The 26,743-nt window shown below is 33.0% G+C and overlaps 3 protein-coding genes across 9 annotated transcripts in view; 1 reads left to right on the top strand and 2 right to left on the bottom strand.

Moving 5' to 3' along the window:
* The window catches only part of LOC111631494 (tetratricopeptide repeat protein 9C-like), a 51,537-nt gene extending 26,214 nt beyond the window's left edge, over positions 1–25,323 (bottom strand). The window contains exons 1-3 of one of the 7 annotated variants that reach the window (XM_023375739.1): positions 25,200–25,299; positions 20,184–20,530; positions 3,261–3,348 (exon numbers count right to left, since the gene is read on the bottom strand). In XM_023375739.1, coding sequence (XP_023231507.1) covers positions 3,261–3,344 — 84 coding nt within the window. In that variant the 5' untranslated portion in view covers positions 3,345–3,348; positions 20,184–20,530; positions 25,200–25,299. Of the gene's footprint in view, positions 1–3,041; positions 3,144–3,260; positions 3,349–14,580; positions 14,598–14,726; positions 14,782–16,727; positions 16,958–20,183; positions 20,531–25,199 lie in introns of those variants that run through there. The other 6 variants (XM_023375740.1, XM_023375738.1, XM_023375742.1 and 3 more) reach the window with 6 other exon arrangements.
* On the bottom strand, positions 8,845–9,891 carry LOC111631492. Its single transcript, XM_023375736.1, has one exon. It carries the CDS (start codon positions 9,889–9,891, stop codon positions 8,845–8,847), a length of 1,047 nt encoding a protein of 348 aa, XP_023231504.1.
* LOC111631491 lies at positions 10,360–11,454 on the top strand. The gene has a single exon (XM_023375734.1). The coding sequence runs from the start codon at positions 10,360–10,362 to the stop codon at positions 11,452–11,454; it is 1,095 nt and encodes a 364-aa protein (XP_023231502.1).
* Positions 25,324–26,743: the final 1,420 nt, after the last annotated feature.

The following is a 26,743-nucleotide window of genomic DNA, read 5'->3' as shown; positions in this document are numbered from 1 at the left end:
GAAAAAGGTTTGAGGTGTTTTTTCTATGTGTGTGGATGTTAGGCTGTGTGTGGGATGAATGATTTTGTTCACCCTGTTTGAAGCCTAATAATTTCTGTGATCAGAGTGGTCAGAATCAGAGTCAGATGGTTCAACACAGGAGTTAGTTATTAAGCGTCAAAGTGATTGAACTAAATCATGTCCCCATACACATTCTAACATCGTAGGCGAGAATATCTTAATCGGTTTTACTGTACTATTATAAAATGGCAAAAAAGCTTACTTTGAGGATAGAGATGAGTTTTATTTTATTTTATTTTTTTAATTTTGAATGCTAATAACGAGTAAAATATTCATTAAGAGATATGACACATGACCACTTTTATGCCTTCACTCTGTTGACCTTTAATTAAGAACCAAAATTTAATAGTATTAATGCCCCGTTATACGCAAGCTACAGTGCCACATTTCGTTTCTTAAACTTTACCTTATTGTTTCTTTCTTAAACAATATCTCAGAACAGAAAATAAAGAAATTAAACAAATTAGACGCCAACACACACATGCGCACGAATTTTTTCCCTTTTTGAGGGATTTGGGAGGTCTCCAAATGTGTAGATTTGCAAAAAAACTTGGAAGGTCAAATTTGACACGATTCCAATACTTTTCCGTTTTATATACAGTACATACAAGTTGATAAGTAAAAAGGAGTCGGCGGATTTTTTGATGACTGACTTCGACTAAAACACGAAAACTCCACAGCCCTGTTTGGAACGTAACCTTCCAAAGCTCAAATCTCAAGAATCAACATCAAAGTAAAGCAGGCTATCGACAACCTTGTATTTCTATGCTTAACCCTGAAAACCTCTAATTTGAATATCCATATGAAACTATACAATTCTATAATCAACCCTATTATTTACTATGCAAGCCCTATCTGGAGTCTGGATTATTTATACAAACTGTTAATGTTGACTTTGTTTCTCTCAACCAAGGAAGCACACCTTCAGTTATAAGTTAACAACTTTTACTTCTTGAATATTAAACAAAGAAAAATACAGGAACTTTAGACACGTTTTCCACACTTCACCTTACCACCCTTCAACCCTGGCGCCAACAACCACTGCGCCCCCTCGTGTTCTCTACGGTTTTTCACTTAGTTCTCCCAACACAAACTCAAGTCCTTTCATGTCTATTTCTTATGTAAATTATTCCATCTAGAAAGAACAATTCCCAGTTATGCTCTCCGATATGAAACAAATCGTATCTAGTCATTTCACCTGCTATTAAAACGTATAATTAAATTTTATTATAGACTCAAATTCAAAAGTGACAATAATATAACTTTCCTACATCAAGAAATAATCAAGCAGAGCAAAAACATAAATTACAAGCAGCTTTGACAATACAAATTATGTAAAATTTTGAACTCATTTGCCATATTAAAAGTATTATTTAAAGATATCATTCAAGATTGGAAATACAGTTATACTCTTCTATTAAACTCTGCCATATCTCAATCTATAAATAAAGATCAGCTCTCTTTAAACCATAGTAATTATCATCCCTGGTACACCAACTCATTCGAAATCCCATCTTCTCAGCCATATATGTGACATCCAATTGATTTGAATGTGAAACGACTAATAATCCAGCTACACCTTAACAAATATTCTCTCTTTGTCAATAATATCTACATAAACTTTTCAAATACCCATTGTTGTTTATGTCAATCTGAAGACTCAGCATTCCACCTTCTACAAAACTGCCAAGAACTTACAAATATGCGTGAACAATATGATATCACTAGAGGTAGACGTTAGGCGCCATCTCTTAAGTAAATTAATAATTATAATTAAATAAATAAATTATTAAATAAATTTAGAACCTTCTGGAAAAAAGAACTGGCCCAGGACAGGGAGAGGGAAGATCAATTAAAGAGTTATTAATAAGACATAAGATAGGGTATCACTTACAAAAAACCATAAACTATCTCTTGTAAAGGTCCCTCCCTTAATTTACAAATTTTAGCCACAGCTACTAAAGCCATTAACAAGCTTGAACCCACAACCTCTGCTTGCTGTGCGGTGAACTTGCCAGTTACTCCACCCGAACCCTGAGCGAGTCTTCGCTTCCAGAAGTATATTACATTAGATATAACCTTACTTGGTTAAATACGGCACTGACGGGACGACTCCATCGCCCACGGCCTAAGACCATCTCCACAATGGCACTCAGCCAGCTATCGCATTACCCGGCGAGATATATATATATATAAATGNTATTACGGTTTTTTTTACTTATTCTGTTCATGTCTATAAGATATAAGGCAAAATGACTGTACGGTTCTGTTAAATTATGATTGTTTTATTATCAATATAATACTTTTGTAAAGTAAAATTGTTAACTAATACCATCTATATGTATTACCCTCTGTAACAGGGAAATCTCTCCCTTTTGCTAATAAATTTGAATTGAACTGAATTGAATAATAAGATTTTAGTTTAACAAAATTTACTGGATAAAAATTATTATTACCAAATCTCAAAGTTAAATTCATAAATTTTATAATTTCATTTCACTTAAATTATGGATCCCTATTCAACAGGTAAGATTTATCAATAGAATCTAAAAATAACATTCTTTATTGAAAAAAGTTCTATCATACCAATATATACACATTGCTATACTCAAAAAGAATCTTCCCAAAACGACCAAAATCAAATAGCATTTCTAAAGTTATATAACAATTGTTCTTATTTCAAATTTTATATTTAAAAATTTTCACATAGTAAATTACAGTTTGCATTAAGAGAGAACAGTAATAATAATTTATTTTATTTAGGAAAACTGATACTCAATTGTATATAGTATATCAATTGTATATGAATTTTGAATACTGTACTTTAAATATCCTCTTTTCTTTCTTTGAGTATTTTAATGGCATTTATCTGTGTATCTTAGTATATATTTGCATGACATTATTAATACAGAATTTTTATTGAACTTTGTCAGTATCAATGTCAAATTTTAATATATCTATTCCTTATGATGATACCTTACCTCGGCAAATCATCATTATTATTATTACTGCTTAATATCTCCATTATTAATCTCTGTACCACCAGAAAAAACAATGTAATTAATAACTTTTCAATAAATCTATTTATAAAAAGTTAAAGATAATCAATTGATTTGCATTATAAAAAAAATAAATGATTTTCATTAAATCATTTGTTTAATAAAATTTATCATAAAATTTTAAATTAAAAATTTAGTTACCTCTTTAAATTTTTTTGCAGTCTGTAATTTTTCTTCTACACTTATCTGTTGTTTTATAGGATTCTCTGTTATTTCTATATTCATCTTCCTAAAAACATATATTAGAATGATTTTTAAGTATCATTCTATGTATAAAAAAAATTATATAATTTTAATTATTAAAGGTTTTCCAAAATATGGGAATTAAGAAAAAAAACCTAAAAATCCAAAGATTATAAAAAGAAATTACTGAAAAATGCTCTCAAGAAAAACTTACTTCATAAATAATACTTTATAGCCTACTTACAAAACAGTGGTTTAATTTTGTTTCACAAGAAACATAAATGATAAAGGATATAAAATTGCATATTTTATTGATTATTTATGGAATAGGATATAAAATTGCATATTTTATTGATTATTTATGGAAATTATTGCTTATATGTTAGTTTTTACATTTGTAATAATAAATGAATTTTATTTTTAAATATTAATTATTATGATGTTAAAAATTATATTATTACTCATGTTTATATTTTTTCTGAACATAAAACAGGATAGAATAATTGTTTAACAAAATTACTGCTTTAAAAACCTAAAAATTAAGTTGTTTGGATTCTTATGAAATGAAACATAAATATCATACTAGATGATACCTTTACAAATAAAAATTTTGATTAATGAAGAAGAGTTGCTTTTTGTGTATTATTTTTCTAAGACTAAGAAATATCTTAAAAAATAATAACCAATCAAAAGAAATTTACTACAGGTAACCCCTGTATAACACAGCACTTCTATAGCACAGATTCACTCTAACATAGTTCGAGAATTGGTACCACCCTCGTATAACACGGTACTGTTATAGCACGGTTTCACTCTGACACGGTTCGAGAATTGGGTAAAACCCTCCTACAACATGAAATGTAATAAATTTTTACATACTTAAGTAATAATAGTTCACGAAAATAATAATTTTCATGAACTATTAGTACTTAAGTATGTAAATTTTCTCTTCTCGCCTACTGTCAATACACGTGGTCCTTCTCGAAACTTGTTTCAATGTTGCCAGATCTCGACGCTTCTGCTTCTGATGTTGCCAGATGTTTTTCCCTTGTTTTATACTTGCTTTATTCTTCATAAGTGCTTAGCACCATATGAGGAAATTTATAAAGATCTTTTAACTAGAAGCAAGCAAGCTAAAATTTTATACATTTTGCAAAAGGTAAAGCATGGATCTGAAGATAATGCAGAAAAATGCTCAGAGGATAAGGATAACTTGCCAAAAAGAAAACGCTCTCGGTTAATTAATAGTGTTTTTAGTGATGACGAAGAAAACATTGTTTAATTTATATTAATATGTATCACTTAAATACCTTTATTAAAATTTTCTTATCTTAATTATGAAAATATAATAGCATGTTTTTTAAATTTTGGAACCTAACCCTCCTTTTCATACTAGTTCTTTGTTTCGCATAACACAGCAATTTTTTGGAACGTAACTACCGTGTTATACGGGGGTTACCTGTAATAAGAACTCATTATTATTATTATTATTATTATAGCTGATGATGATTGGATTATCTTACAAAAACTTCAAACAAGTTTGAAAGCTACATGCACTTTTGTTACTTGATGACTATATACATAGAATAGTTGCTTCTGTCAATTTTACTTTCTTGGCTGTTATATATAACAGAGGGAAAGTATGGCGATTGGTCAAAAAATGATCCCCCCCCCAGATTTTTACATTTTTGGACTTTAGACCTTGAAACATCAAGAAATGCAAAAAATTTGGGGGTTTTTTCTGTATGTATGGATTAGTTATGTGCCGGATCATTAAAAATGTATATCCATGGATACGGATACAGATACGGATCATTAGTGTCTAGATCTGTGGATACGGATACGAATCTCAACTTTTGTACTCAGTCAGCGCTGGTGCGTGTGACCTTGGACCGATAGTTGATGCTTTGTAATGCGACGTGTTTTGACTTGTATTGTGCGTGTTTTTGTTTATAGTTTAGTGTGACACGGAACAGCATAGATTATGTTTGTGTTTTTGGAGAGTGTTGAGTTAAATTAAAATAAAAACAAGGTCGACAAAAAAGTTTAGCAGTGTAATATGGAAATATTTTACGATAGTAAATGATTTTTGCATGATAAAATTTTTGCAATATGATAAAATTGATAAACATGATAAAATTTTTGCAATATGAATGTGCCAAATATGTGATTTTAAGAAATAAAAAGTGATGTGAGTTGAAGTTATTAGTATTTTATTGCTACCTATCTTTAAAATTTTATATAAGTAATTAAATTCATTAAGATAAAAGATCCGTTAAAGATCTGCTAAAAAGTAATGGATACAGATACGGATCTTTTTTTCCCTTGGATATCCACGGATATGGATACAGATATCTGGCACATCACTAGTATGGACGTTAGTGTGTATGGGGGGGCATGATTTTGTTCACTCTGAAGCTTAATAATTCCTATGCTTTTTGTCAAAAATTTCTGACATTTTGCAGGGAGGTTTGTTTATTAGGAGGATTAACGCTATTAATTTTTGGTAGTTAAAGGTTGAGGGGTGGGGAGATAAAGGGGGGTTGTGTGTATCTCCAGTAAGGTTGGACTTGATGACGATTTTACTTGTTATTAGCATTTACATTTTTTTAGAACTCATCCCTACCCTCAAAGTTAAGCTTTTAAGTTAAGCAAAATTTTTCTATTTTATAATGGTTAAAAAAAAGTTTTATAATTAAAATATTATAACAGATGGCACCACTAAACATTGCTGTGAAAGTTTAATAACTTGTTGCTGGATTTTTTGGTACTTGTGTGTTGCATCACATGTTGCTTTCCATTTTCATGTCTTTGTTATTCTCTGTTACTTTACTTATGAAACAATGTAAATAGTTTGAATGGGTTACTGAATAAAATAACTTACTTATATCTTTAATTTGTGTGAAATTTAGTTTAATTTGTTTTGATAATATTTAAAAATAATTTTTTGTTCATACAGTCAGAATTTCTAATTTTTAAGAAATTAAACATATCATGCAGTGTTTAATATTACACAGTAATATGTAAATTAATCTTCAGTTTGAGAATTTGTGTTGATGGGAGAGTTTGTGGAGAATGTATTATTCATTCAATTTTTGGAAGTTGTCTTTATCTAAAGTTAATGATATTCATATTCTGCAGGAATATGGTTTATTACATTTTGAAAATTTTTGCAAATAGGTAATAGAATGAAGTTATATTTAGAGTGAAAAAATTCAAAATGTGTGCAACAGAATGAATGTACAGTAGATGTGTTGTTATAATATTTAATATCTGACAAATTAACAGTTTAAATTCACTCCTATCAATTTTAATTTTCTGTCACACTTAAAATTAGACTAACAATGAATGTGAGTGTTACTTGTTTAATGTGTTGAACAGCTGTATTCCAAATTTTAAATTATATTGTTCTTTATTTGGATCAAAGCTGAAAATGCTAATTAAAGTAACCGAATGGAAAAATTTATTAAAAAAGTATTCAGCTTATACTTTTATTTAGCCACCACTTGTATTTTATTTCATAATCTATAGTAATCTTTGGATGATCTTACCTAGATTATGACAACTTCAGGAAAACAATGAAATATCAATATAACTTAAAATATTCATTCGAAGTGACTTCATGGGCTTTCTACTCTGTTGAATCAGGTAAGGTTGTTTGAGATGATATTAATAATTTTCATTGAGAAGAGATGCTTTATAACATATTTTCAAGAAGAAATAATAGTCTTCATCATTATTCCTTCCTTTTAGAAGTTATGGAAGTTTTTCTTCCTATGTAATCTGGATCTGGTGGACTTTTTTTCTTCATTCATATCAATCAATATTCATAACTGTAGCTGTGTTTTTCATATCAATATTTATAACATCAGATTTCTCAATCAGATTGATAACTAACTTCAAAATTCACAAATGACTATAGTTGAAGCAGCAGTTCTCTCTCTAATGCCATCTCTGTTATAGAATGCCTTTTTTTCAGCAATGCTATCTTTCTTTTTGTCATTCACTTTCTTACTTTTTACTCATTAGAATCTCTTTCTCATAATCTTGCTTTGATGACTTAGATTGTACTTTTTGAAATACCTTCAAGAAGAAATTGTGCAATATTTGATTTGGAGAATTCTGGATGTTGCTCCATCATTTATCCTACACATTGAAGATCACCTGCTTACTAGGCTTCATTTTACATACACAGCATTAGAACAAGACCTTAACTAATGTCATACTCCACAAGAATGTCTTTGCACATTGAACTGAACAATTTTCAATAAATGTGTTCTAGTAGTATGCACAACCACAGTCCAGATTTTTATGTATCACCTTTTATAATATTTGTGTAATTTTTAACTTATTTTATTAAATTAGATATAAGTATATTTCTTGCAACTGCCTAATAAACAAACTTATACTAGGTTTACCAAAAAAGTGACAGATGATAAACATAAATTTAAGTTAAACTTTTTAGTGATACTAAAATTCTTGAAAAAAAATAATACAGCTATTAAGTTAAATATTTGCAATGACTAGTATCTAAATTATTAAAAAATGCTGTTTACATTCTACTGTATATACAATTATTAAATGAAAAAAAGGCTGATAGCTTTATGAATATTGGCAAAAGTCTATAGCAACTGAAGGTAATAAGATTTATACTGTAACTGTTTTTCTAAAACAATTTTGGGAACAATAAACTTTCTACAAACCTATAACCAGCGTGAAATATGCTCAATTGCTTACGCAAACGTTTTTTGGATCCCACTGGATCCTTCATCAGGCTATGTTCCATTTGCAACGATCCGTTAGAATGTCAGCTGTCTTTGGAACGAAATTTCAAAAATCGTATTTTGCGTTCCATTTGGAATCACGTGCCTTCCAACTCAAAACTCCAGTTGCTACCTAACGATCTTCTTCTTGTATGTCGGATTATATATTTTTCATGAATAAATTTGTTTAAGTGTGTCGGAAGTCGGAGAAAATGCGTGTAGCTATTTTTAACTTATTATAAGTACCAATGTCATTTTAATTTGAATCTCCTTTCCGTATTAGGGCTTGCCATGCCAACGATGACGTGATTTCATCTTTGGAATTAATGGGGGTTGATGAGTCGTAGGCTTTGCATATTTCTATTTGTTCTAACCATCTGAGTTGGTCCACATATGACGTTGTGATAAGGAGTTTGGCCCTCGCGAAGTCTGCCGATATCTCCGGATCCGATGCATATACAGATAAAGCGGTGGTACATCTGTTGTGTATAATGTCCTTTTGGTGTTCCTTCCATCTTACTCCAACCGCCCTTTTCGTGGCTCCAATGTATACTAACTCTCTGTCGCATCTATGGTCGGTGAGAAACACTGCATACACCCCAGGAAGTCTGTCTCGACCCGGCTTGTCTTTCTCATTGCGTAGAAGATGATAAATAGATGGGCATCTTCTGTACGCTATGCGCACTCCTTGTTGTCTCGCGATTCTACGATACACGGAATCTAAGATCGGGTTGTATGTGACCGGTATGATGCGGTGTTCCTGTTGTATGCCATCCCCATTAGTGGTAGCAGATGGTGGTATTCCAGCGTTGTGTTGTCTTGCCAATTTCTGTACTATGTTGTTGAAGCCATGTAGGTAGGCTGGCCACCTTTTGGAGATATCTCATTTCTTTATCCAATGCCCTCTGTGTAGAGCAGTGCGTGTGTGCTCTTTTGACAAGTGCCCTAAATGCTGACAATTTGTATCCGATCGGGTCGCAAGAGTCCGCCGGTATATACGTTGGGAAGTCCGACTCCTTTCGGTATATAGATGTGCTTATGCTAGATCCTCTTGCAATGCTCACATCCAGAAAGTGGACCGTGGAATCACTATGCTGTTCCAGCTCGATAGTTAGGCCATACGGGTTGTTGTTTACCTGATCCACAAAGCGGTTGATGTCATGGTCATTCCTCCACAGTATAATGATGTCATTGACGTAACGCTTGTATAAAATGATGCTGTTGAAGAAATTCGGAATTATCTTTTCCTCCAGTTGTTGGATGACGAGTTCGCATAGATCTCCGGAGACCGCGCTACCCATGGGTACACCTCTGCCCTGGTTATAAGTGATTCCATTGAACTGGAACACGGAGTTGTAGCATACCAAGTGTGCCAACTCCAGAATTTGTTGGTGTAACCGTTCATCATTCACGTATTGCGAAAGAAAGTCTCTGATGGCACAAAAACAAGGTGACAACTCAATGGAAGGGTATAATGACCGGAAATCCATGATCGATATGTAAGCTGGTTGTTCAGTACGTTTGAGGATTTCTATTAATTCATTCGAACCGGAAATAGTATATCGGTGTCCTTGTAACTGTGGTGAGATGATGTGATGCAAAGCCTCCTCCAATTTGCAGGTGGGAGATTTAGCTTTATCAACAACAGGTCTTAGCTTCTGTCCTTGCTTATGAGTTTTTGCAAATGCGAACAGTTTGGAGGTGTCTGGTGCATCCATGACGTTGATAGACAGAATCAGATAGATGTGCATGAATAGGGCAATTAGGACAACCAGAAAACTAGTATATTCCAACTTGACACGGCTTATAAATACAGAGAATGCCATGTTCCAAAGAGATCTACAACAGCTTAAAGTGGAGAATGCAAAAATAGCACTGATTCAAGAAAGGCTTAGCTATAATCTTAGAATGAGATATCGCAAGAAACTTAACTGGATCCTTCGGTATCAAACTCCGGCCAACCGCTTTAGGCAGGATTGTACCTTTGTGGTATGGGATGATATACAGGTACCTTAACATGTCCAAAGGATCCTGAGATTTGGCCCGGCATATGCCCCTACACCAGCCAAAAGGGAGATGCTTAATAAGTGCATCCCAGACGTCGAAAGAGTGATACAGGCATGTCGAATATACAAAAAGAATATTACAGATGGATGGCCACCTACAAAATTAAAAACATCAAGTAGTCAACACGAGTGTATCGATTCAAAGAGGACATATCAAGTGCAATTAGATGGAGCCACGATAATAACATCACATTCACTAAGGCTGATAAAACCAAGGCATTGGTAGTGATGAAAAGGAAAACTTACGAAAGGGAGTTGTACGAATATATCGAGGATACCAGATGCGTTGAGCAGGAAATCGGAGCGATTGAAAAACTCCACGCCAGAGTTAAACGCTTTTCAGGCTCGAGATTGGTGAAGAGGCTAGGGATGCAGGATATAGTCATGGACGCATCAGACACCCCCAAACTGTTCGCATTTGTGAAAATTCATAAGCAAGGACAGAAGCTAAGACCTGTTGTTGATAAAGCTAAATCTCCCACCTGCAAATTGGAGGAGGCTTTGCATCACATCATCTCACCACAGTTACAAGGACACCGATATACTATTTCCGGTTTGAATGAATTAATAGAAATCCTCAAACGTACTGAACAACCAGCTTACATATCGATCATGGATTTCCGGTCATTATACCCTTCCATTGAGTTGTCACCTTGTTTTTGTGCCATCAGAGACTTTCTTTCGCAATACGTGAATGATGAACGTTTACACCAACAAATTCTGGAGTTGGCACACTTGGTATGCTACAACTCCGTGTTCCAGTTCAATGGAATCACTTATAACCAGGGCAGAGGTGTACCCATGGGTAGCGCGGTCTCCGGAGATCTATGCGAACTCGTCATCCAACAACTGGAGGAAAAGATAATTCCGAATTTCTTCAACAGCATCATTTTATACAAGCGTTACGTCAATGACATCATTATACTGTGGAGGAATGACCATGACATCAACCGCTTTGTGGATCAGGTAAACAACAACCCGTATGGCCTAACTATCGAGCTGGAACAGCATAGTGATTCCACGGTCCACTTTCTGGATGTGAGCATTGCAAGAGGATCTAGCATAAGCACATCTATATACCGAAAGGAGTCGGACTTCCCAACGTATATACTGGCGGACTCTTGCGACCCGATCGGATACAAATTGTCAGCATTTAGGACACTTGTCAAAAGAGCACACATGCACTGCTCTACACAGAGGGCATTGGATAAAGAAATGAGATATCTCCAAAAGGTGGCCAGCCTACCTACATGGCTTCAACAACATAGTACAGAAATTGGCAAGACAACACAACGCTGGAATACCACCATCTGCTACCACTAATGGGGATGGCATACAACAGGAACACCGCATCATACCGGTCACATACAACCCGATCTTAGATTCCGTGTATCGTAGAATCGCGAGACAACAAGGAGTGCGCATAGCGTACAGAAGATGCCCATCTATTTATCATCTTCTACGCAATGAGAAAGACAAGCCGGGTCGAGACAGACTTCCTGGGGTGTATGCAGTGTTTCTCACCGACCATAGATGCGACAGAGAGTTAGTATACATTGGAGCCACGAAAAGGGCGGTTGGAGTAAGATGGAAGGAACACCAAAAGGACATTATACACAACAGATGTACCACCGCTTTATCTGTATATGCATTGGATCCGGAGATATCGGCAGACTTCGCGAGGGCCAAACTCCTTATCACAACGTCATATGTGGACCAACTCAGATGGTTAGAACAAATAGAAATATGCAAAGCCTACGACTCATCAACCCCCATTAATTCCAAAGATGAAATCACGTCATCGTTGGCATGGCAAGCCCTAATACGGAAAGGAGATTCAAATTAAAATGACATTGGTACTTATAATAAGTTAAAAATAGCTACACGCATTTTCTCCGACTTCTGACACACTTAAACAAATTTATTCATGAAAAATATATAATCTGACATACAAGAAGAAGATCGTTAGGTAGCAACTGGAGTTTTGAGTTGGAAGGCACGTGATTCCAAATGGAATGCGAAATACGATTTTTGAAATTTCGTTCCAAAGACAGCTGACATTCTAACGGATCGTTGCAAATGGAACATAGCCTGATGAAGGATCCAGTGGGATCCAAAAACGTTTGCGTAAGCAATTGAGCATATTTCACGCTGGTTATAGATTTGTAGAAATTTTATCGTATTCTTCCAGTGTGTGTCGATAATTTTGGGAACTTTTTGGAGCTATGATTATTTATTTATTTCAATCACATTCGGAAAAGTCTTATGACAATAGATTTCCTCCCCTCTAATTAACATTTAAACACCATATAAAATACATAAGAATAACAAAATGATTGACAAATAAATTAAAATACAGAGTGATTATAATTAAAGTTCCACTTTGAAATGGCCATAAAATGAAAACTACTTTACAGAATGTTATCAAACTAGGTAATAGTTTACAGGATATCATGGGATTTTATTTTCCGCAAAAAAATTTCAAAAACTCACCATCAACGGGAAATGGTGCTGTCTGCAATATTGTTATATGAAATATGACATGAAGATATCATTGAAAATGTTTTTAATCGGTTTTAAAATGAAACTGTTTGTGGGGTTATGCAAAATCACAATGGCTTACGGAGGAAGAAAGTGATATGCTCAGAGCTACTGTTGAGAACACAGTAATGTGATGTAACTTGCTTATCAAAAATGGTGGATACCACATTGAACATGCTCTGTAATGCATTTTAAAACCGATTAAAAAACATTTTCAATAATGTCTTCATGTCTTATTTCGTTTAACAATATTGCAGACAGTGCAATTTCCCATTGGTGGTGAGTTTTTGAACTTTTTTTTTTGCAGGAAATAAAATCTCATGACATCCTGTACACTATTACCTAGTTTGATAACATTCTGACCAGTAGTTTTCATTTTATGGCCATTTCAAAGTGGAACTTTAATTATAATCACCTTGTACAATTAAAAAGAATATAATATAAACTACAATAAAAAAAAGTTAGGAATTATATAATACTCGTTTACATACTTTTTGAAATGACAATAACTGGTGTGTAAGAAGTGCTTATGTGTATATATATAATGTATTTTTGGAATAAACTTTGAAATTATTTAATTGTAGTCAAGTTGAGCATGTTTATTTACCCTTAACTTTATTCTTGCAAATCATTATTCTAGTCAAATTACAGAAACAGCATTGTGATATATCAAAAAATGTCATTTCCTGTATATTTAAAATACAAGGTGATCCTAAAGTCTGAATGAAGTTTTATGCTTCAATAACTAAAGATTTACAAATGTTAAAACTACAAAGTAAATAATATTTTGATGTGTTTTATGTAATGATTTTATGAATGTAGAACTAATTTTATTTTATTTATGATCTTAGTTTCTTTTACTGACTGCAAAACTGACATTTAAAGAGCAACTACACTGCATTTTTTTTGGCTCATAGAATTAAATTCAACAATAGCTATTAGAAGAAAGCATACTATTCATTCTGGTAAACAAGCCATACTTTTCTTCTAACAGTCATCATGAATAATTCTGAAAGCAAAAAAAATAAAAAAAATTTACTTTCTCTTAACTGTCAGCATTTGAAGTCATTAGCAGAATCTGCACACAGACTTCTGAAACACTCTGTAAGTAAGTGTTTATAATTTTTTATACATGTATTACAGTGGCGTGCCGTGACATTTGATGATAGGGAAGCTGTGTTTCTATAAGAAGCCGACTTCCAGGGGCAATCAGTCAGCAATGGTCTAGGGTCCATTCGTATTCGTTTGTTCGATAAGCCAGTAAAAACCGTAGACTTCTCTAAATGTATTTTTAATTAATAGATTATCTAACGCACTTAATAAATAAGCAAGTTCAATATAATTAACTCTCTTATATTAGATTTAATAGATTCTATACGCCCTCTAAATGCCAATTCTCGCTTCGATAACATCTACTAATTAAAATATATCTATTAGCCGTAACTATCTTGTTATAATTTTCAATATATATTTTATATTGTGTACTAATGTTAAATTCTATTCTATTTTGATTTCCAAATTGCTTCAATTTTACGAAAGAATCGATGCGAGATTTAGGATTTTCGTGTCTTTTGCCAGCTTTACTCAAATTATTTAAATCGTCAAAGCCAATCTCATTCTACACACTAATTTTATTTGAAAATAGTAGGCAAGGCCAACAAAACAAATTTTGCATTTTTATGCATCCACAAAGCCATTTTATATCTTCATAAATTTTATCATGAAAATGTCGAACAAATTTTTTCTTTTTCATTATATGGTCTCGAGCCAAAACTTTTTGAAATAAATTTTCGATATCACAATTACATTCTAAATTGCTAGCTATAATATAAGGGCTAAAATTAAAAATAAAATTATAAAAACTTACTTGTTAAAATAAAATGTGTGATGATATACAATTATACATACCTGGTACAAAATATTCAATTGTATGAATATACTTTTAAAGAAAATTATAAATATAGTTTTGTGAAGAAACGTACATAAAAATAACATAAAATAGTCTTTACTTTTTAAATATTAAAACAATCCACCTAGTTAAAATTGCTCCCTACCAGTGGCTCGTGGATGGAATCAGAGACGGTCTTGGTAGGTGTGCGGTGCGGTGCATGCTTGCCAAATCCCGAGGGTGCCGATACCGGTTAATGTCTCTTTTGTCTCATCACTAGTATATCTCAAAGGACGCGACAGGGTTGTTGTAAATTTTAAACGTTTCTCATCATAGCTGTAAAAATCTAAATTTGTTAAACTTAAAAGTCATTTGTTTTCTAACTACTGTAATTCGTTTTAAGACCAGGTGTCCACGGAAATTTCCAAAATTTACAACTTTTACTCACTTTCATTGAACTGGAAAAATTTCTGTCTTTATTACATCTAATATTACGAAGAAATCAGTCCCACTGTACTCGGCTAGATATTGGTCCGGTTAGGCTTTTGTTTAAGTAAAATTCCGGCTCTTTCATCAGGGTTTTGTTTACGTCCCCAATTCCCTAATCGCTTAATTATTTAACTACTTCTTAAGTAGAAATAAGTCGAAACCAGTTACTTTGTACTCGAATATTTGTAGTCTCGGGAAAAAAGTGGAAAGACAAATTTTTACGACAACGGATACATAAATCGTAAATTTAAGGAAAATAAATTCTAGAGCCTTTTCTGTACCTGGTGCATCTCTCTCATTCATTAAATTTAGTTGTAAATGACGCTGTCGAAGTAACGGTTAATTTTTTAACATTATACAAGAATTGTACACGTTTTTTTCTACATCCCCTTAAAGATGGGATGTACGAAATCGTAATATCACTGGTTTAACATCGAAATCCGTGAGTAATATAAAATCGGAGAGCGGAATAAATATATCAAATATTTTAATGGATTTTTTAAACTCCTGTCAACTATACAGAACTATCGTAAAAACATACCAGTAAATTCTTATCGGTTGGGTTAAGTTATAAATCTACTCGTTATTCACGTAATCGAAATATCTAGTGGGCAGGCGGCTAACAGCCCAGAACCGGTCCTTGATAGAATTGGAATCTTTATATGTGTGCAGCTTTCACCCAAGGTCGTAGGCTTCCACCGGCTAAACCGGGTGAGGTTGGTGCTCTGTAAAGCGCATGCGCAAATCTGGCTTTTCGTAATCTGAAAATACAGGAGATTACACTCCGTCACTAATATTCTAATATACAATAGCAATTTTTTGTTTTGTTTTTTTCCACGTGTAGTATAGAAATTTGTAATAAGATACATAATGCGGTTATAATAAAATATTGTGCGATTATTTTCATATAATTAAAATTAATATTTATTTATTTTTTAGAGAATACAAGGGAAGCGGTGCTTCCAACGCTTCTAATGACGGCACGCCACTGATGTATTACTTTCATAATTAGTACAAATTAAATTACAAATTCTAGTTTTGGTGATTGAAATTCAGTACTAAATTTTAACAATATTTTAAAGTTGCAATAGGGCTAAATAGCATAGTGAGAATACTGGTTTTGAATAATTGCCATGGCTATGATTTTAAACTACATATTTTTTCTGCAGTTACTGTATGAGAGATGTTATTTCCTTTGCACATACTTATTTGAGGTCTGTTATTAATAAAGTATCTAAATATTTACAAAAGTCTTGATTTTTAAAACAACAGTTGCCATTTCTAGTATAATTTATCTTTTTAGCATGCTCCACTATAGTGGAGAATTGATTATGTTAGATCTTTTGTATGTTGTTCAGATGTGGATCTGTCAATTTGCATGCACATGCTCTGTTCAATCCATTAATTGCTCATGTCCATGCACATGCACAACTACTACTTGATTCCAAGAATTTATAAAATTTACTTTAAACAAAATTAATATTTGATTCACTTTTGTGGAGCATGCTATCAGATCAGCTTGACCAAGCTTGTTTTATAATGAATATTACCTCTATATACCAGTAATAAGAAACTAACTAGAAGGTACACCTACTATATATTGCACATTTTATATATTTCATTTTAAATATGTTTAACTATTATAGTTTTTGTTAAATAAATACTGTATAATACATACCTACACTGTAGTTTTCAGTACTTATTAATTTTACACTATTTCATTAAGTTTTCAGAAATCCTCAAATAGTAGCCACATCTACTATTCAACACAAGGCTGTAGGAACAGGTCAGACTAAATTAAAACTCCAAAACCTTTAAACGTCCAGTAGTACTCAATTTAATAATAAACAAATGTTTTCAACCGTACTTTCGGTCTTCATCAGGTTTAAAAACCAGTTAGATTCGAACCTGTGCAAGCATAGAACAATGATTATGAAATTAATTTTGAAAAAATGGAACAGCCCAAACGGATTTTAAAAGAATACAGTTATGCATGTGCATTGCCATGGCGACGGAATGGCATATGTAATATGTGAGATAGCAGAAATTCTTATATTAGAAATACTCTTTAATAATAACATTTCGCGAATTACGCAACAATTGTTGTTCTTAGCTACCTGAGAAAGTCTCCCGTTACATTTTCTCGAAAGCAACATGACGCTTTCTCGTGAACTATTAACCTCTGCACGGCCGAAATCACTCGTGAATATCCTCAGGGACGGCCGAAAAGAGTTAGTCGCTGCCTTAGTCCTCAGAGAGGAAAGAAGTCGTCCTCCCTTCAATTATCATCCATTAAAGAATCTGAATTAATCGCCATAGGATAAACTTGTCTGTGTGTCTGTGTGTCTGTGTGTGTGTGTGTGTGTGTGTGTGTGTGTGTGTGTGTGTTAGTGCATCGCCTGGATAACGAATCAGAAACCTTAAAAACCCATAGGAAGCTGTTATAATCCGATTCAACAAGACCCGACCGGGACCTATTACCAAAGGTATTTATCATCCCGCGAATCGTATGTGAACTCTCTCTCTCCGCGACAATCCTTTTTCCAATAGATTTTTAAATAAACCCTTGTTAATTGTTAAGTGTATCTGAGTCACTTCCAATGTTGTCTCTCGAATCGACATTACGAATCCGTCTGACCACGTACGGAACCGCTCGTGCGACGGCGTGACGTAATCGCTGTCTCGGTTTCCGTGTTTCGAGAAACACGGTGGTGTCAATCCTGACAGGGTACCAAAGAGGTGCCGACCCGAAAGGTCACATAATACATACAATTATATAAATACAGTGGCGTACCGTAGTGGGGGCGGCCCGCCCCGGGCGGCACTTTTTAGGGGGCAGCAAAATTACCTTTTAGGGGTCGGCAAAATTTCACAATAAATAATATTAATATCTTGTAAAAATTTGAAACATCCTAATCTATACTTGCATCGCGCCTACGATAGTGGTATCGTCTGGACAGTCCGGGAACCGGCTCACCGGGTGAACTAGTAACTTTTTCGTCCGAGGAATTCCTGCGAAACTTGTTGACCTTCTTTTTTGCTTGTACGATTCATTCACTTTCGTATACACCACGAATATCCAATAGAACTATTTTAAACAGGTCGCGGCACTACCACCGAATTTTTCATTGCTTGTTCTGTGACAAAACTGAATTTTCGTCTTTTAAATTGTAATACCTAAATAAGGGAGGCCGAAATTTTCCCCTGCCCCGGGCGGCTGACACCCACGGTACGCCACTGTATAAATATATATAAATAAATACACCAAACGGGGATGTGGTCTTTAATTGCTGGAGTGGGCGTCTCCCGTTACCTCATAGCAGTACTTCCAAGCGCACGACACATTGACCGCATCATTAGCGTTAATGCAATTGGTGCGTAACCCAGCTTTGTAAATTTCCAGTGCCTCCAGATTTCGCAGATGTTCCACCCGGTGAGAAAGTTTGATCAGTTTGGACTCATGTAGGTCAGCTCTTATGCCGGGTTCAGTGGCATATGTTGATAGGGCGGTGGTGTGCCGTTTATTAACGATGTTGTATTTGTGTTCCTGCAATCTTTTATTCAAAGAGCGTTTTGTGGACCCAATATAAACTAATTCCCTTTGAAACCTGTTGTCCCATAGAGGGACCATGTAAACACCCGGTGCTTGCTTCTTATTGATTTTGTCTTTGCCACCGCGGAGTAGCCCATATAGTGCTAGGCCTCTTGTATGCAATCTTAGTGTTAGTATGGGCGGCAATCTCCCTATAAACTGAGTTGGGGTGATGATTGTACTCAACTACCGCACGAGACTGTGTGTTATTTACGTTGTGTGTTTCGTGGGCAGGTTCGAATCTAACGGCATAAAAATATAATTTTTATGCCTTTGAATAATAAATGTTTTTTAGTAGGTTCAGTGCTTGTTTAAACTCAACGGTTTGTGCAATATCCACTATTGGTCCAGATTCGACCAATCCTGTCGTAACACGCTAACAGAGATTCGTAACGCCCATAACACGCTAAAAGAGATTCGTATAACATACGAATCTCTTTTAGCATGTTATACAAGCACGATCGCAATTTTTTTGCCGTATAACATCCATGTTATAGGGGGTTCTACTGTACATTCTAAATTCTAATAATACAAAATGAATACTAAAACAATAAATCTATATATTAATTGAAAAAGGATTTCAGTTTTCTGATTTAGTGAGAGTAAATGGCTGGGGCTAAAAATATGATTTAGATATCAAATTAAAACTCTTGCCCTATAGTTGATGCTGCTAAAGAAAGATTTGAGAAAGGTGCAATGGTTCAGGCATGGCAGAGTGGCAAATGTATAATGTTAAGTCTACGGGACAAACATGTCAAGTAATTGTATAACCTGTTGCAACCACTCGTAGCTTTTCTCATAATCCACACTTTGGAAACTGCAGATATACTTATAAATAAACAAGTAAATTATTCTAAACAAAAGAGAAAAATCATCACAGAACCAACAGCTAAAGAGAATAATTAATACTCTTGAACCTGAACAAAAGCATAATTTACTCTTTGTTAGCAATTTTTTAAGTAAGAATTAGTTCACTTTTTAGAAACAAGTGCTCCCTACCAAATAATTTTATTTCAAATAAAAAGCACAAAATAAGTGTTTTTGAATATTATAAAACAGCAAATATAATTAAAAGCATAATAATTGAGAAACAACTGCACAAATAATAGCAAGACAATCATGATTCTTCTTGCACAGAACTTCCTGATTGAAAGAATCAGGAAGTTCTGTGCAAGAAGAATCTTGTTGAGAATGGTCTCACACCTAAAACAAATCTGAACTTTTCCACTACTGGGAAGGAGACTGAATCATTCCCCACCACTAAAGACTAACCCAAGGGAAAAAACAATTTCATATCCAGGTAGGTACATAGCAAGAAGAAATTTTGAGTTTAGAGTTAACATTAGCCTCTAAACAGAAGCATATGTTCCTACTACATAATTGGAAACATTGCTCTGAGAGATCTTATATGTTTGTTACTATACATGAGTTTATTGATGTTTTTGGGCAATAAAAATGCAAAATTGTGATTAGTAATTCAAAGTTATTTTAAAATTAATTTTATAGGAGCAAAACTAAGGAAACTTTTTAATAAATCCTAACTTTTAGTAATTTGTTATTGCACATCTGATGCAAACTTTTCTGCAGCACTTTGGACAATTTAGATTGTTACATTTGATACTTTTAGGAAATTTTTTGTTCTTGGAAGATAGATGCTTGGAAAAGATCTTTCTCTTCTCATGCTTATCTGAAACTTGATCACCTCTAGCAACAGTATTTTCATATACCAGTATTGCCTCCCATATAAATGCTGTAATATCTCTGAGTAGATTAGGAATACTATATCTTCTGATATGTGGATCCAACAGAGAGTGGTGACAATTTCACAAATAAATTATACTTTTGTTGATTTACCAGTACTGTTGATGGAATATCCATAATAAAGAGTTCTAAAATTAAGAAAAAGCTTATTATGAAGTAACAAAAGTAGCAATTGAAAACTATATAAAGTACAAATATGAAACATCCAGTCATACATACATACATACTGTACCTCTACACTCAATACATAATATGAAACACCCAGTCAGTAAGATCTTCACATTTTTAAAAAGCTATATGTATCTTGAAACAATTGGTCACAAACTGAACAGTAACACATTCATAGTGTAGGCAAGTGGTTGATGATAAGATACCATGGAAGGGCAGATTGAAGTTTGAACAGTTCTGCTACATTGTAGCATAACATAACAGCAACAGTCTCACAGACCAATGTTTCTGTTTAGAGGTTAAGTACTTATAATAACACTGTAACTGTTATAAACAAGTTAATTTTCTGAATGCTTTTTTTTTTTTTTTTGAATTAGTCTCCTAATGTAATCCTGCTGGACTACATATAAGGTTACTGAATCATACTTGATTATTTTCCAGTTTTATCATTTATTTTAATCATCAATCAATAATCAAGATAAATAGCTTACTTTAAGGTAAAATTAACATACTAATTACATTACAATTAGCCTATTTTTAATTTAACCATTCATTTTCTTATTTAACACTGAGGAAAATGAGCAAAAAGAAGCAACCCTCAACATCTAGATAGGCAACTGAAATGGAACTTATTCTAATGTAGCTCAAAGTAATGAAAATCCTCAGCCAAGAAACCAAAGAAGAAAACACTTTACCAGTGTTAGAAAATGCATCTGATATCAGAAGTACAAAGCCGCACAAAGATGATGTGTTATGACAATAATGATTGAAGAAGTCGTTCTTTTTCTCAAGAAAGACAAATTCTTGATATCACAGAGGCTCTAGAACATGTTAGAATTGGAACCGTTTACACATTACAGCAAGCTGTTAATTTAGACTTTGTGTCAGATTTTAGGGGTGAGATTGAGCAATTAGTCATTCCTTTAGCCACAAATGCAAGGCTGCATCTTCTCAAAACAGTCCTCAAACTGAACATTCAACTAATTTATTTCGATCTTGGACTGCTATCACATGTGCCAAGTTGTTTGATTTTACATTTTGAATGCAAAAAGTTAGTAGTAGAAACAACTTTCATTTTAGCAACTGTTGCTATAATGGAAATGTAAAGTTGTATTCCACCTATTCTGATAAGGTTCATGAAAACATTCTGCATGGAAAAAGTAAACTACTCAAGAATATCTAAATAATTAGAAAAAGGTACAACAGTGTGTTATCGTTTGCTTCCTTCATTGATGAGACCATAGCTCCAGCTGACCACAGACCAAACATGTTTGAGATCAATGGACAGCCTCTTTACAACTAGGGTCTTGAAGAGCAAACATATGCTAAGCTTTACATTATAAACACCATAGAAACAAAACATCAGAATGTCTAGAAATGAGACTTGCAATCCAGAACTAATGATGATGATATGATTGCTGAGGTGAATACCTTAGCATGCTGTTACAGAATGATGGCAAAGGTTGAGCAGCAAGAACAAGAGCAACCATGATTGAAAGCTCAATCATGTGTACACAAGAAATGTTGTCAAATAGCAACCTCATAGAAGAAATTTTTAGCTCAGACAACAACTCACTAACATTTGATGAAATGAGATGTCAAACCATTTTGTATCCAAGTATTTCCAGATAGGGTAGCAACAATTTTATCATTTATCTGGAGAAGAAAAAATATTTGAGCTTAGACAGAATAATTTCTGATGATCAGAACAAACACCAAATACCCGATAGAATTTCTGCACACAATTGAGATGAGTGGAATTTCACCACATAAGTCAACATTAAAGATTGAGCTATATCATGCTGATCAGGAATCTTGACACTAAAACAGGGTTGGATGCAAAATTGAAAGAAGCATCTTGGTATCAGAAAACAGGTAGATGCAAATCACCAGCAAACAGCCCAGAAGACATTTGCTGTACTGATGATTTGTGTAATGTCAAATTTTAAACAAGCTCATTGTATTTTAATTGAATGAAACCATCAATTTCAATGTGTTCCTGCTAGTATATTTTTGTTCGAAAAAACTTAAAATGTTATACATCAATATTATAAACCTAAAGTTGTGACCTTTGTATTAAAAGAGCAAAAGCAACAGAGGATCTCCATCTTATAATAACAGAGCAACAGAGGATCTCCATCTTATAATAAAATTCTAATTTGAAAATTTAAAACAAATGTTTAATAAATATGAAAATTAATTCAATATTTTGTGTGTTTTCTTTTCTTTTTTGATTGTTTTTGTCTCTGGCATGGACAAAACAATTTTTTTTTAGCTAACTCTGAGAATATTTTCCTATTCTTCAAAATAAGAATGTTATCAGTGTGATAATTTCTGGTTTTACATTTTCAAGATAGGCGTAATCCTATTATTATTGAGAAACTTTGAGCCTTTGTGCCAACCTTGCAAGCATTTTGGCACAATTGCATAACAACTACATTTGTACAATTGAAGCTTTATAACTTTGGATCACTATTACTAATAATCAACTTTTGCACTGAAATTGGCAATTATTCTTTAAAATATCTAAATAAATCTTTGTTCATATTGCTGTCAAAAAATGTCAAGTTTTCATTGCACACTATACTATAACATTCTTGCCAGTATTTTACAGTATCGCTATTTTTCATATTTAACTCTGAATTTGGTCTTCTCTTCATAATGATGATTGGTTTCACTTTAAAATAAATCAAATTTACTCTCATCTACAAAAACTACATTCTTCCAGAATTCAATATCTTTGTCCTTATCCTTCTTGTCAAATTACAATCTTTTCTTCCTGTTAACTTCACTAAGCATTGCTTTTCTTCTGCATAAATGTTTCCTGAGTATACATGTGTGTACAATAGTGCCACTAAATGTTGCTAATTTTACTGATAATTCTGACAAAGCTTTAAAAATTGTCTTATTTCTCTCATTAAAAATTTTAGATCACTCTATGTCAACTCACACAAATATCCAGACTGTAACCTCTCTTCAATTATACCTCATAATTTCACCAAAAAATATAATGCTCTGTAGATATTTGGGGATAGCATTTCTGCAATAGCACTCACAAGGTTTTCTTTTTTTATGTAAAAAATAAAGAGAAAGTAAATTTTCAGTGGTATTTTTTCCTTTTTAAAAAATAGATTTTTTTAAAAGGAATATAAAAAAAACCACACCATAAGTAAATATATATATTTGTTACTTATACAACGTATTTTTTTCCCTATTTTTATCATTTTCTTCTGTTGCTAATTACCCGTTGTTTACTACTACATATATTGACACTTATCACACACTAAACAATCAGAAATTGCATCGTTGGAGTAATTTGCATAATGATTTGTTTTATATGCCATTTCTCTTATTCATTCTAGTTTCAAAAAGTTTACAGCTTGGCATTATGATTCAGGTTTATTTTTAATTTTTCTGAATATTAGAAGAAATTCTTAATTCTATAATTTAATAAAGACAAAGAATATCACATGTAAATAAAATTCTCTTTTGTGTTTTTAAATCATATAGCTTGATAATTTAAGGATATATCACACAGAAACATATTTTATGTAGATGGACAGATCAAATTCTTCAGATAGTCATTTTGCAGTATGCATTTTGGATCTAGACTCCTCTTCAACCACAGACTGTTTTATATAATAAATTTTACAATTACAGTATCAATTACAGTTATACATTATTTTAAACAATTTTTTTAAAGATTGGTATTTTCCTTTTGACTTTGCTTGTAACCAGCAACACCTAATAGTATATTCTGCAGCAGACAGGTAGTCTAGACCCAAAATGCATACCACAAAATGAATATCTGAAGAATTTGCTTTGTCCTTCTACATAAAGTACATTCTTGTGTGATATGTCCTAAATCAGGGGTGGCAAACCTTTTTGAGCCTGCATGCCATACTGTAAGCATACTTAGCTTTAAAGATGTTTATGTGTGCCAAAGTTTTAAACTTTGAATAATGATATTTAAATAAATTAAACAAAAATGCTTTAATTAGAATAAATGAAACAATGATTGAAAAAGACAAACAATAAATCAAAATTGTACAATACGTTATGTGCCAGATGATTTCTCCTTATGTGCCACTTTGGGCACGCATGCCATAGGTTTGCCACCCGTCCTAAATTATCAAACTATATGATTTAAAAACATGATTAGAGGACAAGAAGCTTCAAATTATTAAAATCTTTGTTTTGAAAATGTTTTTTTTTTATATAACCTATCAAAAATTATGAGGATTTCAAACACTTTTTCTCAGCAACATGTATGGAGTATTATCTTTAAATTATTTTATTAAAATGGTTTTTGGACTTTATGTATCAGTGAATAATGATCTTCTGAGCAGCAAAATCTTAAGAATTCTGATTTGCACGATTGTTTTCGTTTGATTTACTTCGACCGAATATCTAGAAATGAATTTACTTTATGCAAATCATTTTACAAATTTATTCCAATGGCATTTCATTCATTGATTACAATTTAAATTGAATTAAATATAAAATAAATTTACGAGAAAATATTATCAATATGAGACTTTATATAAACAAATTGAGTTTTAAGTTTAAAAACAAATTTTTACATTGCATTCCTTAAAACTTATGCATACCAAATATTGGTTAATTTACCTCAAGTTTTATATTGTCAAAATAATATAAAGCGAGTACATAGTCTATTTATGTGGAAGTGTACTGTACATGCTACTATTTCGAACAAAGCTTCTTATGAACTGTCCCTCTAGTGGAATTATTTTCGAACTAAGATAATTCCACTAGAGCAGGGCTTCTTAAACTATGGGTCGTGACCCCATTTGGGGTCGCGAGATTTTAATGCAAAATATTGAAAATAATTTGTGAGAGTTTGAAAATGACATGCTTTATGTCATAGGTTTCGTGAATTGCGCTTTGTGTCACTTCTGGTACAGCGAGACAACGATTGTAATGTGAACTAGTGTAGTGTTGTCGATTTTCAGTGTATTCAGCAGTGCCGGCCCGAGCAAACTCAGCACCCTAGGCAAATGACTTTGATGTCGACATCAAAGTCATTTGCCTAGGGTGCTGAGCAACAATATAAAACACCAATGTAAAATAGAGTATTTAATTTTTATTCAAATACGTAATAAAACGACATAGTACAGGATTGTGATTTAAAAAAATCATTTATTTTTTTCATTATTTATTGGAATTTATGCATGTTCTTTCGCCATGCCGCCCCCTCAAATTCAAGAGCCCTAGGCCTTCGCCTAGTTCGTCTATATTGGCGGGCCGGCCCTGGTATTCAGTTGTCTCTGTTCTATTGTAACACAAGAGTTAACTGTGGTAGTACACCATTATTGTTATTGCAAATTTGTATATATCTTTATTTTATATTTTTTTGGGGTCGCGAAAAATAATCACAATCATAAATGGGGTCGTGAATAAAAAAGTTTAAAAAGCCCTGCACTAGAGGGACAATTCAATTGTATATACACAGGGACAAACTGGCCCTAAAATTTTTGTGTGGAAAATTTATTCCCAGCCCAGCCCACAAATAAAAAAAAAATGTATTTTTTCTATTTATATTTAAATGTATTCAAAATACAACATTGACAAAAATTACAATAAGCACAAGTCTATATTCTACAATATTAATTTTTATTTAGAAGTTTGCTTTGTTAAGCAATAATATTAATGACATCATCAGGATGTATTTCGTTTAAAAAATCCTTCTCCACTAACATTAACACGAAGGCTTCTAGATTTTCTTGCGAGATACTTATAAGTATCTTAGCCTGTTTTTAATTAATTTTAACATAGAAAAGTTTTGTTCACCGGACACGTGTTACAGACATAGATAGCAGATATTTGTATGCTTGACCAAGTATAGAATAAGCGCCACTTAACATGTTATCTGAATAATATATTATAACAACAAATAGAGCAATTTTTGCAAGCAATGCAGTAAGAGGATAAAATCGCATCTTTATTAGTTTCTACTGGATCATCAGTAGAATGTTCATTTTCGTTTAATTTTATAAAAGTTTCATTGACATTTTCCTTTAAAATATTCCATGACGATTTAAAATGTTGCAATTCTGAAATAATATTGTGTTGAGTAGCTACTGGATTAAACTGTATTAAAATACTGCTTAATTTTTGAAATGCGTTTTCAGGAATATTTAGTGATGGTCCCG

This window comes from Centruroides sculpturatus, unplaced genomic scaffold (genome assembly GCF_000671375.1).
Source record: "Centruroides sculpturatus isolate CEXI.00-Female unplaced genomic scaffold, Cexi_2.0 scaffold518, whole genome shotgun sequence".
In the NCBI taxonomy this organism is placed as follows: Eukaryota; Metazoa; Arthropoda; class Arachnida; order Scorpiones; family Buthidae; genus Centruroides; species Centruroides sculpturatus.
This window is presented reverse-complemented; position numbering and strand designations above follow the sequence as displayed.